The 19,259-nt window shown below is 34.0% G+C and overlaps 1 protein-coding gene across 1 annotated transcript; it reads right to left on the reverse strand.

The window, feature by feature from the left end:
• Window positions 1–1,604: 1,604 nt before the first annotated feature.
• Window positions 1,605–5,972, reverse strand: LOC133337215 (uncharacterized). The gene is made up of 3 exons (XM_061545466.1): window positions 5,659–5,972; window positions 2,336–2,517; window positions 1,605–2,272 (listed from the first exon to the last, which is right to left on the reverse strand). Exons 1-3 carry the CDS (start codon window positions 5,970–5,972, stop codon window positions 1,605–1,607), a joined length of 1,164 nt encoding a protein of 387 aa, XP_061401450.1.
• Between the last annotated feature and the right edge of the window lie 13,287 nt (window positions 5,973–19,259).

Below are 19,259 nucleotides of genomic sequence, written 5' to 3' on the forward strand. Positions count from 1 at the left end.
TTTATCTAAACCTGAAACGTATTGAATCCAATACGTTATGCAATATTTCATGTAAAGCGAACAGACATAGACTCCTCCATTTGCATAAACTCTGAAGCTACATATATCTTAATCTGAACCAACAAAATTTCTCGGATGTCAACATGCAGTTATTTCAGAACGCTGTGCAAAATTTTGTCTCTTAACCGATTCCAACAAAAATTCACATACTTCAATCCATACTTAATTCAGTACGCTGTGTAAAACTCTGTCTACGTCGGCAGTATTGTGTTCCATTTTCATAAAATCTGACGAAAATATACATGGGAGCTATATTTAAATCTACACCCATTTTAACAACTCGCATACATCAATCTGGGCCTAATACGGTACTCTGTGCAAAATTTTGTCTCAATCGGACTAATATTGGTAGTATTTAACAAAACTTGACATATATCAATCTATACCTAATTCGGTACTCTGTGCAAAGTTTTGTTTCAATCGGACTAATATTGGGAGTTTGGTGCACCATTTACATAAAATCGGACTAAACTATATATGGGAGCTATATCTAAATCTGAACCGACTATCTCCAAATTCAAAAGGGTCAAATAAGTGACATGTGCCAAATATCATCCAAATGGACCTGTACTTATTGACAAAAATACATGGACAGACTGACGGACGGACATACGGACCTGCATAAATTGACTCATATAGTAATAAAGGCATATTCCAAACGGCATATTTCCAAAAGGAACTCGACCCATTCCTTTTGCCTGTTACAAACACAGTGTGGTGGAGGATATAAAAACGAAAAAAATATATAGAGGGAGTACTTTCTGGATAGATTCGGGGCTCAGATAGTGCTATATTACTTTCTTAAAATGTTTTCGAGTTTGTCTTTAAAAATAATCCTTTAATATGGTTTGAACTGATATATATATATATATATATATATAAGATCAACCGTGTTTGTCCAACCGAAAATGCGATAGAAAAAATCTATTTCTGATGGGGCGTGTGGCCTTGCCTTCCATTAATTCTAGATATACTGCCAAAGTTCGTCCAAATTGGTAGGTGTTGATTGGTCTCTTCATTACACCTTCTGCGTCGGACTGAGGTCGGGTCTTTGTACGGGCGACTGCATTAATTGAAAGTGTGCTCATCAAGCGTTTATTTTACGATTTTGGACATGTGTGTTTGCAGAATATGCACTCCTATCTAAAAAATAGGGCACATGAGTCCGCAAAATCATAAATAGTCTGTATTCGTCATTATGTTATCATTGGACATTTATACCTTGGACAATTGCAGTGCCAAAGATCTAACCACCATAACTTCCTCCGCCATGCTTAAAAATTGTCTTCACATGGCGCCGTTTTTCACCTGAGCAGAGCCAGCAATTTTGTTTTGATAACGTAGTTCCCATTGGAAACCTGTGAATATTTTCTATATTAAAATTGCTGTATAATATATAACATTTAAATATAAAATATCCAATATTGTCTTATATTTGTATTATTGATTTTTAAAGTTTAATAAGAAAATCTTAACTACTAATATTATCCTTATACTATTTTATTTTTTAACAATTAACTTTTCTGAAAACACCTACATAATAACTAAGCACGTACTATCTTCCATCCTGAATTATCATTAGAAGTTTTAAAACGATGATTGGAGGAAACATTTATAACACCAGGCATTTCTTCATAGTCTTCATCGTATGCCGATGGGCCCAATTTACCTCTAGCTTGACGCATACCTCCACTGCGGTCATGTAACAGCACTTGCTTTTCAAAATTATAAAAATTATCCGAAGGAGGTACTGTTGAACGCACTAGTTTATCATCAATAACTTTATTGTTGGTGTTATCATCTTCTCGTGGCTTCTCAAAGACGACTTTACGATCTTGTCGTTTATACGGCCCCGTATGTTGAAATTCATCTTGATCAAAATGTGAAAAGACGGTTTGTTGTTTTGCCGGAGCCAAACCAAAGCCTCCCGGAAAATGTCCTCCACCATGTGGTTGTTGTGGATAGGGATGAGGCGGTGGTATTGATGGACCAAAAAGACTGCCCCAACCACCACCAGCACCGAATGATGATATCGCACCAGCTACACCACCAACGCCTAAAACGCTGCTTATATAAACAACAATCTTAGCTATAAATAGCGACTTCTTCAGCAGTAGGCAAATAACTGTGAACAGTATTGGCACCAGTGCTACCAAGTTGAATTTAAGGCCAAGTAAAAATGGTAACACATATTGTTTGGTCAGTATGCGGGCTGAAATAGAAAATGTGGTTTGAATCTTTGTTGCTTTGATTGTGGTGGGTTTGGGATACTAACCTGTTGAGGCATCTTCAATGTTGAAATTTCTTTCATCTATGGTAGGATCGAGCACGAATTCGGCTACACTGTTTTTATCGGCCGAAGGACCAATTTTCAACATTAATCCCGGATATAATGCATCCATATGCCATTCCAAGGAACGTTGGCTGAATACAGCACCAGCATTTTCTAAAATTCCCCTGTAAAATATAAAAATTCGATGTGTACAAATGAAATAATACTTATGAACCATTAGTTCTCCATGTATAATATTATCCAAATCAGTCTATTGGATTTTACATTTTGAAACAATTCTATATGTATATATATCTTAGCCCATGCTTCGACGGAAGACAAAGATGAACAAACCAATGACATATTTTACGAGCGCCTAGAAACAGCATATGACAGCTGTCGTTGCAATGATTTTACAATTATCTTTGGCCCCGCCGTCGGAAAATTCAGCCTCCATGAAAAAAACATCCGACAACCGCATGAGGTTGATTGCTTGACTTCGCGGCAGCTAAAAATATGGTACATAGCTGCACCAGATTCAAGCATCTCGATATACACAAGACCATCTGGATTTCTCCTGTTTAAGCAACGAGAAATCAAATTGATCATGTTGTGATAGACGGAAGGCATTCATCCAGTGTTTTAGGCGTTCGATCGATCCGAGGAGCGAATATCGATTCGGTCCATTGTCTTGTGGCAGCCAAGTTTCGTACCATCTTAATGTAGCAACAAAGGTGCGATCTAATATAACATGGAAATTCAACGTCGAAAAGCTGCAAACACAACAGGTAGCAGAACCCTACCCACCTGCTTGACAAAAGCACTCCTTTTCCCGATAATAATATAGAAGCACAATTGCAAAGAATTACCCATTCCCTACAAACGACAACACTTGGGTATCAAAGACCACCATCAAGAACCCCGTGGTACATAATGTTACTGATATGGAAAATGCAGCGTATAGGGCAACCCTGTAGCAACACGTAATGCGAGAGAGAATTATCTGGAAAAAAGGAGAGAAGAGAAACGTATTTTCCCAAAAAGAAGAAAGAACAAGAAAAACGAGAGCGGGGACAAATCGAGATGTTCAGGAGTCAAAACGAAGTCCGGAAATGTTACCAACGAGTAAAACACCAAACCGAAAGCATTGGTGCAGGAACATCCTCATGTAGAGATGAAGATGGAAACCAAGTAAAAGTTGCAGATATCGTGTTGAGGACCTAGAAGGTTTCTAAAGGTAGGAAAGCTACTTTTATCAAATAATGGCGTTGAAGAAGATACCCAGAACATATAAGAGATGATGGTATACCACCTAGCCAAGATGTGTCCCGTGCACAAAAAAGGAGACAAGACGATATTTGCCAACTATAGAGGGATAAGTATCCTAAGTAAGTATCCAGTACTGTGTGAACGACTGAAGCCAATGATCAAAGACATTATTGGACCATACCAATGCGGCTTCTGGCTTTATCAGATTTTCAATCGGCTCAGAGGTGTTTAAAGCCATGTTTGCGTTAGGCATTCCTGCAAAATTAATATGGCTATAGAGGATAACTTTAAGTGGCGCAAGGTCAGCAGTTAAAGTAGGATAGAAGCTCTCGGAGCACTCTGTACACCAAACAACACATGTTACTCAACTACGTCGATGACGTCGACATGATGGGTCGAACATTGGCACCTTGCCACGAATTGAGGAGGAGTCGCCAAAGAGGAACTGGAGGTAATTGGCGAGAACACCAACCTAATGGTATTAACGCGCAAGACGTCAGGTAGACTCGGACCAACTGTGGAACTTCCAAACTACATCTTCGAGGTAGTGAACCAAATATACCAAAGGAAAACCAAGGTAGTTTCTGACTTGCACGAGTCGCCCTGATGGCCCCATGTTGTCTAGGGCCACAAAAATTTGCAGAGGGGTTGGGGAACACGTAAATAAGATCCCAATAAAAATAACTATAAAAGCTTAACGCATTCGAAAGCTATAATGAATCTATTATGATTGTTTTAGATAGATAATCATTTAAGGGAACCCCACCCATTCTCGATTTTAATTTTTCAAGATTTTCAATGGGCTGGTAAATCAATACCAATGCTTGTTAAGGTTTGTAACTTTGCATATATATCTGAAGATTTTAAAAAGAAGAAAAATAATTTACAAAAAATGTTTGTTATTTTTTTTTTTTTTTTGTAATTAAAGAAAAGTCCTTATTTTTGATGGCGGGCATGATAACTCCTCACTGGAACATCGGAATCCGAAAATTCCAACGGTGTTAGAAAGAGTACATGCCTGGCTCTCGTATGAACTAGGATTATTGACTTCGCTCTAAAATTAACAAAAAGGGGCGGACCTTTGAAAAAATATTTTTGGAAAATCGCCGATTTTTGACCAAAGAACGAGTTAACAAATAGGGAAGATCTTCAGCGACTGGCTTTATCCTAGTTCATACGATAGCTATACACTCACAGAGAAACGTGTAAAAATTTGGAATCGATTGGGTTATTAGTTTTTGAGTTATCGTGCCCGCCATTCGCAAAAGAGAAAAACGCGTTTAAAGTTTGAGAAGCCCTTTAGCCGTCACTTGATGCTTACACAATAAATCGGCTATATTTTTAAGAGTTCTTGATATTTTTACTTGAAATTTTGTAGGGACATTCTTGAATTAGTGTAGATTTGAATTAAATCAAAAAAAAAAAAAAAATTGACCCCGAGAATGGGGGGTCCCCTTAACAATGGATTTTAATATATATTATTTTAATGTATATATAATTTCGAGTTCCTACATTTAGATCACGACAGTCCAATTTTTAAATGAATTACAGAGCTATCTTTGGATGGGTAAAAATGTACCATGGTTATTGATCTACGTATAATTTTTTTGGTTATTGATCGTAGGGTTAAAATAATTATCCATGTTTATAGGAATACATACAACATTTAGGATATTCGTTACAGAATTTCCACACTAATTTCCAAATTTTAAAATTAAACAACAAATAAGGTTCTTTTTTGAAACTTTAAAATATAGGTACAGATTTTGGCGTCGGTTCTACATAATTTGATGTCCTGATTATCGGCCTAGGCACATTTTCCAATCGTTTTGTCCCGTATTTGTCATACTGGGGCTTATATGGATTTTCCGTTATTTTGATTGATTTAGAATTTTTTTTCTCTAATTCAGGTACTGTATACGTCGATAACTTTGCAAAGTTTTAAGTGTCGACGGTGGTGAAGAGTATAGAAATTTATATCTACACAAACTTTCCATCATATTTATTTTAAAACTAGTTAAATATTATTCATCACTTTTATTTAATACTCATTTTACCTAACATCCACTGGATCGGTATCCAAGAAATTCACCAATGATCTACTTGCAGCATTATCCGTTTTTGCCGCAACCAGATCCATTGTCAAAGTGAAATTATCCCGTTCATCGAAACGTTGCAGGAAACTAATAGCACTACGACCAATACATTCTCTTAAGCTCGGTTGTTTCGAACTCTTCAAACAGTATTTAAATTCTTGTAAATTTTCTGATTTATTGACAGAATTTGCTAAACATGAAGTCACAACACTTATTAGTAAAATCACAAATGTGATTATTTGTCGCGTTATAAACCGTTCGTTAATATTTTTCATTTCGTCAAGATTCGGTTGGCTATTAAATCAAAACTAAAGTTAGTCCAAGCAACCACCCACCGTTTTATAGTAGACCACCACAAGTCATTAGGTCATTGGGTGACTGAAGTCAAAGAAAACAGAAGAAGAGTTTACATCATTACCATTAAATGCAAAACATTAGATGTTACATATTTTTTGTTCGTTTGTTTGTTTTTAGCGAACAAAAAAAAAACATCGACGTAAGAGTGCTTAATGTTACGCTATAAGCTGGTAAAATGGCAAAACTGGCATCTAACCCCACATAAGAACATGAAATGGAAGGAAAATTCATCAAAACAAACATTTGTTGATTTTCCATTAAACTACGAGGGTCGCTACCGAAGTAAGTGAATTGTGACAGCAAATAATGAGAGGGCATGATATCTACCACAGGTTTTTGGGGAACTTAAAAAATTATTTGTAATATATTTCTAACGATTTCCTAAATCCAAAGACTTCCATCGCATTATTGTTCAAAATAGGCCCATAATAATCTTTAGTCGTCCTTCTCAATTTCTTATATGTTATGCTAATTTTTTACAATGTTCTCCATTTCCCAAACTTCCTCAATCTCCCTAGTGGCTAGATACATCATATACTATATTCACAGTAAGCTTGTACGTTTATATGTTCATGTTAGCAGCAGCAAACATATTGTTCCATTGCCATGGTCAGTGCACATTATGTCGGTAAGTTGTTATCTGGTTTTCCATAGCTTGCAGCCATTACGTGTTAGACAAAATGTTATTTAACATTTTTCCGAATGTATTTTTGTGGATTTTCTTTAAGTTTTGTTATTTCGCACATTATATAATAAACGTTATGGTCATTTGCCTCCCTTACCATTTGCTTAACTGTCAGCTAGTCATTTCCAGTGTCTTATTGTCTGATGATCACTTCTCTGTGCTGGCCATATTTTATTGACCCACTAATCTGTTGATTGTGGGTGGTTGTTTGTCAGTCCAGTTGTTCATTTGGGGTATTCAGTTTCATTACATTTCGGCTGTCATGAAGTAATTGTTAATTTCATAGATAATCATCATCATAAGCCATTACAGAAAATGATAAGTGATTTGTAAATCTAAATATAGTTCATTAGTTCATTAATATAGAATACATTTGCTCTAAATAATAAAACAAAATCCGTTTATATGAAATTATGCGGAGAAAAAACTAATCTTTGTAGTTTTTCTGTTGCTATTGTTATATAAAATGTATTACTAAGGATTTTAATACTACAGCGTTAATAAATTTGCTAATAATAAGTGGTGTAACATGTTTGGAAAACGAGGTATTATTAAGGTCGCCAATTTTGACTGGGCTTTCAAAACACATAACTTCGGTCTGGATCCATACATAAATAATAGTAAATACACCAGAGATAGGCATTTTAGGACAAAAAGTGCCGAAGTACACCCACGACCATTTCAATCATTAATCCAGCATATCGTGATTATAAATGCAAACGGACGTAACTACGCTTTTACTAATTTTACAGGAGAAGCAAAAAACGTTATAAAATCTAAAAAAATGTAATTATAGCTGATTAGTTAAAAAATGAAGAAAAGCCTTAAATTTGGGGTACCGCTATATGGGGGCTATCGTAAAAAATTGACAGATATATCGCATTTTCAATATCAAACATCCCAGAAGTAACATTAATATAAGTTCGGAATTGCGAGCCTTAGTTTTTTACAGGAATGTAGTTACGTCTGTTTGCATTAATAAAAACATACTATTGTAGTTACGCCCATTTTAATTTCTTTAATAAGATCGCTGTTTTTGACGTTAGACGTATATAACTTTGTGTGAACATGTAGTTTGATTAGACGAACAATAATGAAACAAAAAGTCAATTTCTAATTTTTCTGTAGTTACGTCCGTTAAAATTGTTTCCCAAAGAGGAACAATATTTTAAACTCTAAAAATCAACAAGTTGTTCGATCATTGATTTTGGCATAAAGTAGGCAACATGATATCCTACACAACTACCACTGAGCTCTAAGTTTCCGAGTCTGGGAAATATTTCGCGATAATTGTACTCCATAAAATTAAAATTTTGATATTTTACATGAAAAATTTTTGGTTTATTTGTTCCATTAAATAAATTATTATCAAGACAGTCATTCGAAATAGTTGGTCAGATCGCCATACACATGGAAAATTTGTGATGTTCGGTTTACAATATTAGCTTTTAGAGCGACCAATCTGTATAGTTTCCTAATATAGATTGGTCCTTTCTATCCCCTAAATATCATCTGATCATCACAGTCATCTGATCATGATAGTGTGTTAATGGTAATAACCCCTTAAATATTTACGTATAACTCCCCTATCCGAGTACATACATCAATAAATTTTCAATAATTGGTATCAATTTATAGGTGAAACACTCCTCTTGGATGTACTATCAACTTGTCAGATCCATGTCCTTCTGGAGTAAATATATACTTCAAAGAATACAAATTTTGTCATTTTTACATCAAAGTTTGGTTCCATTTGAACCTCTAAATATTGACCGATCTTCATCAAAACAGTCATATTTATTCTTTGGTCAGAATTGTCTAGAAAAGCGGACAAAAATAAAGTTTTTCGTGACGGTCGGTCCATAACTGTGGCCTATATCGTGTTTGCAAATTATAATGGACAGACACATATGTCTAGATGGACTCAGCTAGTCAAGATGTGACAATTTTTGTACTAAACGGTGGGTCTACTACCAATATTTTGCGGCGTTATAAGCTATTGTACCTATAATACCCTTAAAACATAGTTGTGTGGGGTGTAAACATGAATGAGGTTTAAGTCTATATAAAGCTCCTTTACGGATATTGTATTTTCCGTAGCTTTTTAAGTAATTTTACACATGTATTTTCCATCCCTCATAGGTCTCATTTTAAATCGATCAATCAATCTTACAAAAAAGGAGGAAATCTGACTTTTTATGAGTTCGCAGTAAAAGAAAATTCGCAAACAGTTGTGTAATGTTTATGATTCCTTAGGAAACAAATAGGCCCTGACACATTTATGTAGTTTTCTCAAAGAAAGCTCATCTTTTTGTACTCTCAGCCTTATGGCTATTGAGGGTATATGGGAAATTACAAAAATCTTTTAAATTCCTTGAAACTGAGGTTTGCAACCTTATAACTCGCGAAATATGAACATATTGCATAAAATTTAAATTCATTTCTATAAAATGAAGTGTTCTTGTCAAAATCTTAAAATATTGGTAATAAATAATGAGTTGGGTGGAAGCTGTGATGGTGGTAATGTAAAAGAATGGGTGAAAATGCGTTGAAGCCAACGAGTTTTTTTGTGTTCCTTCCTGATTTGTGGCTAAACTACACAACGCACGCATATGTGATCAGTGACTAAGTTGCAGAATACCCCATGGACAACATGGTTCTAATGTATGATTTTTCGATATTATCACTGCATCCACCCGAAATGGATGCTGTTATTTTGAAGCCGGATTTTCGGTGTTTTTTGATTTTTTCTTATAATTAGGATTTATAGGATTGTAGAACTCGTGATTTTGCTTCGTTTAGTGTATATCACATGAATGTGCTCACCGTAGCTTATTTGCAATTGGGTTCCAAAGACAAAAATTTGGTGCGTAAATTTTTATAAAAAACATATTTTTTGATAATAAAATAACGAAACTCCATTCAAATTCCGTGGAACCCCGCGTGATTTTAGTTTTTTACGTGCCGGATCTAATGAGCCCATCCATGTTCAATTCCGCCCAATAAAACGGCGGATATAGGTACCTTGAATGTGGGAAAAACTGCAAAAACTTATTTTGACAAATTCGCACATTTAATAGCGTTTTTATTCGAATTGATTTCACACACATTCATTCTAGTGTTATCATATTCGCGAATCTGTGTCAAAATAGGTCAAAAATATATCGATACGCGAATAATATGCGTTTTTTATCCAAAATCATAAATGTGCTCGCAAAAAAAATTTTCAAATTTTTTTTTAATGGAATTTTGTAATTTCCCATATACATTTTGATACGGTGAAAATATGTTTAATCGAAATATTAGTTCTAGGCCCCATGTTTCATTAGACCAAATCCGTTTCAGAAAATTTGGAGTCGATTTAAGCATTCCGTTCGCCCGTTGTCCGTCTGTGCACGATAATTTGAAGGGAATAATCAATTTCATCCAAACTTTGCCCATCTTAATATTTTTCCCAAACTTAGTTTAAGTTCGAAGATGGGGAATATCGGTTAACCAGAAGGAGTTGACCGGCCTCCCCCACAAAATGGTCAAAATTGTGCTAAACATTTATTTTATAATATAATGCAAACGGACTGTCCAAGTTTAACGAAACTTTGTACAAAATATTATCTTTACCAAGCCTAGCTCAAGTTGGAAGACCCTTTGGTCCACTCCTTCTGGTACCTCCCCCACAAATATTCAAAAGTGAATGTCCGATTTGAACCGAACTTTGCAAAAGCTGGATCAAGTTTGAATTGGTCCACTCCTTCCGGTACCTCAATATTTATAAATTTTGCACAAACTATTATCTTTACCAAGCCCAGACCAAACGTATGTACTAAGTATCTACTAACAACGCCACGTCGTTTTAATATTTCAAAAATACAATTACAGTATTTTTCGGTCAATTGCACATCAAAATTTGCACAATTTTTTGTTCAATTAACCGAGGAACCAATTATCCGATACCCGCTTATTTGAACTGTTTGTTCAATTACAGAAATCACGCATAATTGAGCAAAATTAATTTCTAAAATTATTGTCAAAAACAAATTAAATACGCTTACGCTTTCTCGCGGTCTTAAATGATACCAAATATGTATGTAAAACCAGTAAGGAAAGTAATAAAGTCGGACTGGGCCGATATAAAATATGTATATATATATATATATATATATTTAAACCGACGATATATATTTAAACCGACTAACTTCAATCCATACATATGCCATTCTACAACCTATGCTAAATTTCAAATTGGAAGTATGCTATGCCAAATTTCGTAAAAATCGAAAAATACCTAAAATCGGACGAAAATATATGGGAGCTATATGTAAATTTGAACCGATTTGTCTCATTTATTTTTGATGACATGAATTTTGAATCAATTAAACGGGAAAATCAATTAACAAGGATTAATTATTATTGACGACTTTTCTGTTTATTATACACGATTCCTCGAAAAATTTGGTCGACTTAGAATTTTACCCTGCATGCATGTAAATCCAATTTGTATGTATTTCACCTCAATTAACTTGTAAATTTCTCCGTACTACTAATTTGTATTTGTGGGACATTTCAAACACACAGCCACACATTCATATATTTTCTCTTTATTGAGACACATACATCAGGACTACAGTACTACTCCTTTCCATGAATATTTTAATTTCTGGTCCGGTAATTAGTTATATGGTATTACCATTGTATTATAACTAATAGCGTATGTAACACAATCATAGGAACTATTTAATTTCCTTGTCAAATATATATATTTGTGTGTTTATTATTACTTACTTACTTACTTACTTCGGTTCATTTATTTTGTGGAAAATGTTGACATGGCAATTCTTAAACCTCAACAAAATTTGTTTGTGTTACAATATATTTATAAACCATTATATTGCATATTTTAAGGCATACCAGAAAATTTTATGGATAATAATTTAATGAAAACCACTCTAACCAAACAATGAACACATATATGTAGATAGTTATATATATATATATATATATATACACAACTATACATATATATTAGAAAATATACGTATAGTTGTTTCAGTTACTGGAGTTATTTTATGAAATGCCTTAAGGGTTTATGTTGTGTGTTTTCTTAGGGATATATTTAAACTATAGTCTTTATTTAGGAAAGTTAAAAAAAAAAATACTTCGAATTTTGCAATAAATGATACCATCAATATGATTTATGTTAAAAAAGAAAATTTTCATATATCGACGCCTCCGAAGAATAGTATGGTAAGTCTGAAAAGTGAGTTTTTCAGCAGAAGAAGTATGGAAGTTTCTTAAATCTCACGTGCCATTCTAAATACATTTTTGCTTATAACTTTGGTTTGGATTGACCGATGATTACCAAAATTTCAGAGAATTTAAGTTAAGGACCGTAGTATCTAAAAACGTAAAGAACTTTAAAACATGCTAAGTCGACTTAGCATACTATGGTTCGGAGGCGTCGATATATATTTTTTTCATATATTTTGTAACCTATAGTAATATACAGCGATATAAACCGAACCTAATGAATGTCTCCTTTAAGTAGGTTGATGGTATGTATTAAATATCCTAATGATCGGACAGACATAGATAATTGCTGGACCCTTCTATATTTGAACTGAATTCAAGCAATCCAATTGAAAGTTATAAACATGCATATATATGCATTTTGATATATAATTTATAAAAAAGCAGATCTTTACAGTTCGCTGTGCAAAATTGCATACCAATTGGTTAAACGTTGTTTATTTGCTGCATTATTAGCATTCAATCGGACGTAATATATGGAAGCTATATCTTAATCTGCACCAAACAAATATTGGGTCTTAACATCAATTCGGACAAATAAATTTGAACTGTTTTCAATAAAAATTACCACAACGTGTGTAAACATTGCGTCAAAAATAGTTGAGTCTTTGTGCACTATTGTGGAATCCTTTGGAATGAGATCTATCTATCCTTGACCCAAAAAAGTGATCTATGTCAAATATTATGCGGATAATAATTTAGACCCGACACTTTTATACTCTTCACCACACTGTGGTACAGGGAATTGTGTCTTTGTGCATATGTTTGTAAGAAGCAAGAGTAATCGAGATAGACCCATGGTTCCTTTTGTACTTTGTGAACAAAGTACAAGTCGCATTTATTATCCGATTTGGATGAAATTTGGCACAGTTCACTTATTTGACCCAAGGACGAACCCTATTGAAATCGGTTCAGATTTAGGTATAGCTCCCATATATAGTTTCGTCCGATTTTATATGAATGATATACCAAACTCCCAATATATGTCCGATTGTTACAAAATTTTGCACAGGGTACTGAATAAGGTCCGGACTGATGTTTTGTTGAATGATACAGTAACTCCCAATATTTGTCCGATTGGGATTAAATTCTGCACAGAGTACTGAGTTAGGTCCAGACTGATGTCTTTTATAGGTCTTATATATTTTCGTTCGATTTTATGTAAATGGTGCACCGAAGTGCCTATGTTTGTTCGATTTACACGAAATTTGGCAGAGGGTATTAAATTGAATATAAAGTGATAACGAAAAACAAATGGTGTATGCAACGGTTGCTTAATTAGGTCCATGTGTTTATATATAGCTCCCATACATAATTTTACTCAATTGCATACAAATGGTACACCAAAGAACCGTTTGACATACAATTTTTCAATGAATGGATTTTTCAATTGGTTTAAATATCTATTTAGATAACACATTTAATTTCGCCCGATTCCATCTCAGTGATCCTCTATCTACGGGATATTGTATATATTAACATCTCCTGTATGTAGCCAAAGTGGTGAAAGGTATCATATTGTCGACCCCGTCCGACTTTTGAACTTTCCTTACTGGTTATATGTGGTTCAATGTACATTCTTTAAATTAATATTGGGTCCTTCGGGAATGTTATAAGTCTTGACTGAATTGATTGTAATTTAAAAATAATAATCACTATAGGTTAGAATAAAATAAAAAAGACTATGAATAAAATTCTATGATCGTTGAAAACGCGTATAGCTCGCCAGGTATTGAAAACATGATATTCGACTCAGTGGAGAAATATTATGTTTTCTGATTAATTAAATTTTAATAGTTAAGGTCCAGATACGAAGAAATTTACGACGAGAAGGCCTAAAAATCAAAGAATAAGGCGTCGGTATTGCAAGGGTACTGTGAAGCATGAAGGTGGGTCAATAATGGTATTGGGATGTTTTCCGTTTTATGGAGTTCGATGTTTATAATGTACTGAAATCAATACAGTTCTCTTCGGTGAAGAAAATAAACCACCTGTTTGGGTGTTTCAGCTGGACAATAACCTCAAACAATGGCCAGCACAATAATCAGATCTTCACCCTGCATAGCATCTTCCCAAAGGTTCAGGATGCGACGAATTTTATATCCAAGGAGCAAATTGAGCGTCTTATAGATTTGCTATAATATAAGCTTGTCATTCCATGTGAAACATGTTCCCATAAGTTAAATATAAAATGATCAAAATGTCGAACGGGTTTCTAACAAATTTACTGTAATTCTACATTTAACATTCTCTTTGTGTAGGAAATCTCCACACCATAAATGATTAATATTGACCAGTTTTCGGGATGGTGATTGCATTCCTGGATTTTAGTGTTACTTTTCTATTCGTGTGAATATCATATATGAGCTTTATTTACTCGTTTCGTTATGTAGACAGTTAAAAGGGTTTCTTACAGTCACTGGAGCTTAGCACTATTTTTCCGAATATAATTGGATTAAACTTTTTTATTTAGACTCACAAATTTCTTACTATATGTAATTGCCTACATATCGTAGACATTATGTACAATCTTACGCATGCGGCTTGTTGCTCAACACACTTGTTAACTTGTTTGACATATCAACACTTGGTTGATATATAGTATTTGGCAATTATATCAAAATAATTTGGAAAATGCATATGCGAATTTTGTAACACCAATGCAGAGGTCGGTAGCAGTGCAAAGATAAACAGTAGTCAGTACTCAGATACGCTTGCCAAACAAATGGCGGTTTTGGTTTTATTTTTCACAAGAAGAAAAGGGAGAGAGAGGAAATACTGATAAAATAGAGCGTAGTAGGAAAATAGTTTCGACTTTAATGAAATATTTACTTCTTTTTGGGAAAAAAGTGACTTTCTATTTTTATTTACTTGTATACAAATCGAAATCCGGATTTGTCGTCTTATAACCAGAACGGCTACATATAGCCATATCGTATGGTAATTTAAAAAAAAAAACCGAATATTTGGGGGTACCGTTATACCATATACCGTAGACCATATAGAGATTTTCTATACAATGAGAGCCTAACTACACAATTTTATAGAATTCGATTGAAAACTTTCGCGAAAATTTGTTGTATGAAGATTTACCTGGGAAAGTTTAATCCGATTAAACTTTCCCAGGATTTAAATTCTTTTCAATATTAACTATTTTAAGAGTATGTTATGTGGACTTAAACATTTCTAAAAATATTTAATTGCACCGAAAGGAATTATCACATTGATTTTCCCATCACCTTTAATTACCCATCCACATCCTTCATCCCACAAATTTGCAATGTCATTGCTATCCACCCAATTATCAAGCACTCCTCCAAACATTTTTCAACTAACATTCCAATGAGATATAGCAAATTGATTTTACTTGTAACAATGTCTTCATTTTGTTAATAAACTGCACACTTGAACACACTCTCATACTACGCTAATAAGCCATTTATATTCGAAAACATATTAAGAGAAACACCTTTTTAATGAGCCATGAAAGCGATGAAATTATATTCGCTATTGAAATTTTTCGACCTGATATGCCATTAAGGAGACGGTGAACGACCGACCACTATCTACCCGTAAGAGATGCAGAAAACAAAACCAGCAACAACAATAAAAACAATCACGAAGTGATGTCCATGACCGTTGAGCCCTGATTAGGCTATTGCGAAGAAGTTTCAACAACAAAACTTTCATTTTCGTTAGCTTAAAAGGAAAGGTTCGGAACTGTGTAATTTCTTTGTTGTTGTTGGAAAATCTTTTAACGACATTTAGAGTGGAACATAACAACTGTCTTCTTTAGTTTTTCTTGTTGTTGTTTTGTAGAGTTGTGTTTTGGCATTTAAATGAGGATGCATGCTTTTGCACATATGTATGTTTAGATAATATATTAGATGATGGGAAATTGATATGTCGAAACAGTTGTGTATTTCAAAATAGCAGTTAATATAAAAATAATAACATGTAAAGATATTTTGTAATAGGTTTTCGTGAGGATTATTAATAATTCGTATATGATAAGAATAGTGTGCAAAAAGTGTTGCCAATTCATAAAACTGTAAATATTGGTATCTTGTCAGAGAAAGAGAGAGAGAGGGTGAAAAAGAATTTTGTAATGTGTGTGCGTGTTCTTTGTCGTCTTAATTCTTTTATTTTGATTTTTTGTGTTTTTCATCTTATTTAGTTTCTTCTTAATTGCACATGTTTGATATATTGTATTTGGCATTTAATCTAAATAATTTTGAAAATGCATATGCGAATTTTATAACACCGCTGCAGAGGTAGCAGTGCTTGAAATAAGGAAACAATGAAATCGAAAACTAACCACAATCAATCGAGTGAGTGGAGAGACGGGAGTTGTTAGCAAGAGAAACAGTAGTCAAACAAACGGTTGCAAAACTATCAACCACCAATGAGCGGAGGACAATACCAAAACACAGCCGAACAGCGAATATTTCATTAATATTAAACCTATTTCATTAAACTATTGGTTTTATTATTCCGAAGAATACATTTGTTTTTTTTTTTTTCAAAAAGAGAGAGATAGTAAAACATAAGCGCAAATAGTGGTAAAGTAGATCGAAGTAGGAAAATAGTTTTAATATTAATGAAATATTTGAATTTTTTGGTAAAAATAGTGGTTTTCTCATGATTGCAAGAATTTATACATGTGTACTAAGCAGAGCTCCGAAATGCTCGCTCGAATTCGAGTAAAGAGTGAAACTCGTTCGAATACGAGCGGGAGTACTCCTGCGAGTAGAAAAAGTAAATAGACTTTACTCTATTTTTCTCTGCCACTCAAATAAGAGCGGACGTGCTTCGCTCGTTTTCGAGTGGGAGTGAAATACGCTCGAAATCGAGCAGATTACACTCTTGCCGAGTACTCTTTTATTTTTTTTGTGATACCGTTGTTTTACTTGATGTTGTTTGTGCGCATTGTTTTTTTGTTTTGTGATGTTTGGTTTGCAGTACTGCTGGGAAAGCATGCATCAACAAGCTCGTTTTCTGCGTTTTCTTTATGTAAGTCATTTCATATAAGATTTTTATTCGTACCTCACATGTGCACACATTTTCAATAAACAAAATAATCAATGTCCTTTTATGTTTTTTGTAATGATCTATCTCCCCACAGCAAACAAAAGATCAACATAAAAAAAAATGGTACTACACACACACACACAAATAACCAAATAACCAAATTTATTTGTCCACTCGATTTCACTCTTAGAGTGAACTCTTACTCTATTTCGAACATTTTCACTCACACTCTTTTTCTTCAACAAGGAGTACTCGCGAGCACTCCCAAACAAAATAAAAGAATGGAGAGTATACTCCCTAAAAAACTCGTACTTTTTACTTACTCCCACTCGGGAGTATTTTTCACTCGCGAGTAAAATCGAGCAAATCGGAGCTCTGGTACTAAGCGAAGTAAATGGGCAAAATGAAAAATAAACTATGAATGAAATTATGAAAATATTCATGAAATATGTTTTTGCGTATATTTGCCATTTTCGAAATTCACCTTGAAATTCAGGGTTTTCGCCTGATAACCAGAAATGCTAGCATATAGCCATATCGCTTGTAAAATGCACCTAAGATTCCAAAAACACCAGAAAAGGGGCGAAATGCCCACATATAGCTTTACGGCTTTAAAAACGAGGCTGGAAACATCTGTATACCTACTATGATGTTTTTAATATTTATATCGAGACCAATTCACCATAAAAATACGAAGCCAAGGCTTTTATATGGGAGCTGGCAGAACCTGGACATATTTAATATATGTCGCATAGTACGACCGGGAAATGTATACCATCCACCTCTACATTAGATTCATATTCGACACTTTTGTACGGAGCTATGCCATGGTAAATTTTTTGGTACGAACATTTGACACCCAAAATTTAAATTAGAACCAATTCGGCTAGAAAACCTCCTTGAAATCCTCAAAGTACTGACACGAAGCTTGCTCAATTTTGATAGTATCGAAATTTTCTATACAATTAGAGACCAAACTACTAAATTATATCGAATTCAATTGCGCCTCGGGAGTCCTACAAATCTCGAAATTATCGAGGACTAGCAAATCCCTAAGGGCGGAATTTACGTATATTTTCGAATCTAAACATGATATTTTTAAAAGATTATTAACGTATAAAAATTATTTTTAAAGGTCTGTCAGAGCTATAATTTTTTAAGATGTATATTCTTCCTATCTCAAAGTATATATTTTCCTTGATTTTTTTAATATATTTCGCTCCGATATTAATTTTTTATTTGTATTAGGAAAAACAATTCAGAAGGTCGTTAAGTTTGGTCGGGCGAACATTTTATATTCTCCATCATGGGGTGGACATTTAAAGTACCTGAAATCGCTCTGTAAAACCCGATATATAGGGGAAAATGTTAAAAATTAGATCACTATTGATGATTTATTGTAGGAAGATTTGCTTCGCAATCTGAATTCAAAATACCAAATGACAGGTATTTCTGTTAAAAAAATGTGCCCATATTCCCCAAAATACTGAAATTGGGAGGTATCGTTTTATGGGGGCATTCGTAAAAAGAGAACCAATATTGATATTTTTTGTAGAAAGTTTTGCTACCCTATTTGAATTGGAAATACCAAATTACGATCTATTCGGTTAAAAAACGTATCTAAACTCCTCAAAATATCGACATTTGGGAGGTACCGTCATATGGAGGCTATTATAAAAAAGAGCGAATATTGATAATTCTTGGTAGGGAGATGTGAAAAACGCGAAAAATCGCCAAAATACCGAAAAATTTGGAGTACCATTATATGGGGGCTATATTTAAAGGATGAATCGATATACCTCATTTTCAATACAAAACATCCTAACAGTATTAGAAATGTATTTCAAAGTTCTATCTTACGAACATCCGTAAATCGTCATAGAATTTTATTCTCCGAGGAATATTTTGAGGTGCTGCAAACTACAGATAAATTTAATATACATAAAAAATTATTTTTAGGATAATTGAGTCCATTGATGTCAAAAATGTACACAAAATGCACTCAACGGTCAATTTTTCATTTTACCGAAGTTGCAATGAAAAGGACAGCCAGAGAGAATTACATTCACACCATTATGTGACGCGCATCGCCGTTGGTTAATTGGCCCATCAGGCATATGTGGCTTTACACACACCATTTAATTACAAAGTGTACGAAAACATGCGTTCCTAAAATGCATCCCTT

The sequence above is a fragment of the Musca vetustissima genome, unplaced genomic scaffold (assembly GCF_032173495.1).
Source record: "Musca vetustissima isolate MV318-11 ecotype Yass unplaced genomic scaffold, APGP_CSIRO_Mvet_v1 utg11382, whole genome shotgun sequence".
Lineage (NCBI taxonomy): Eukaryota > Metazoa > Arthropoda > Insecta > Diptera > Muscidae > Musca > Musca vetustissima.

Coding starts and splice junctions, on each gene's coding strand:
- LOC133337215 (XM_061545466.1), bottom strand. CDS start 5,972: ATGAAAAATATTAACGAACGGTTTATAACGCGACAAATAATCACATTT. Junction 2,518..5,658: donor ACCGATCCAGTGGATGTTAG/GTAAAATGAGTA, acceptor TATATTTTACAG/GGGAATTTTAGAAAATGCTG. Junction 2,273..2,335: donor CATTGAAGATGCCTCAACAG/GTTAGTATCCCA, acceptor TTTCTATTTCAG/CCCGCATACTGACCAAACAA.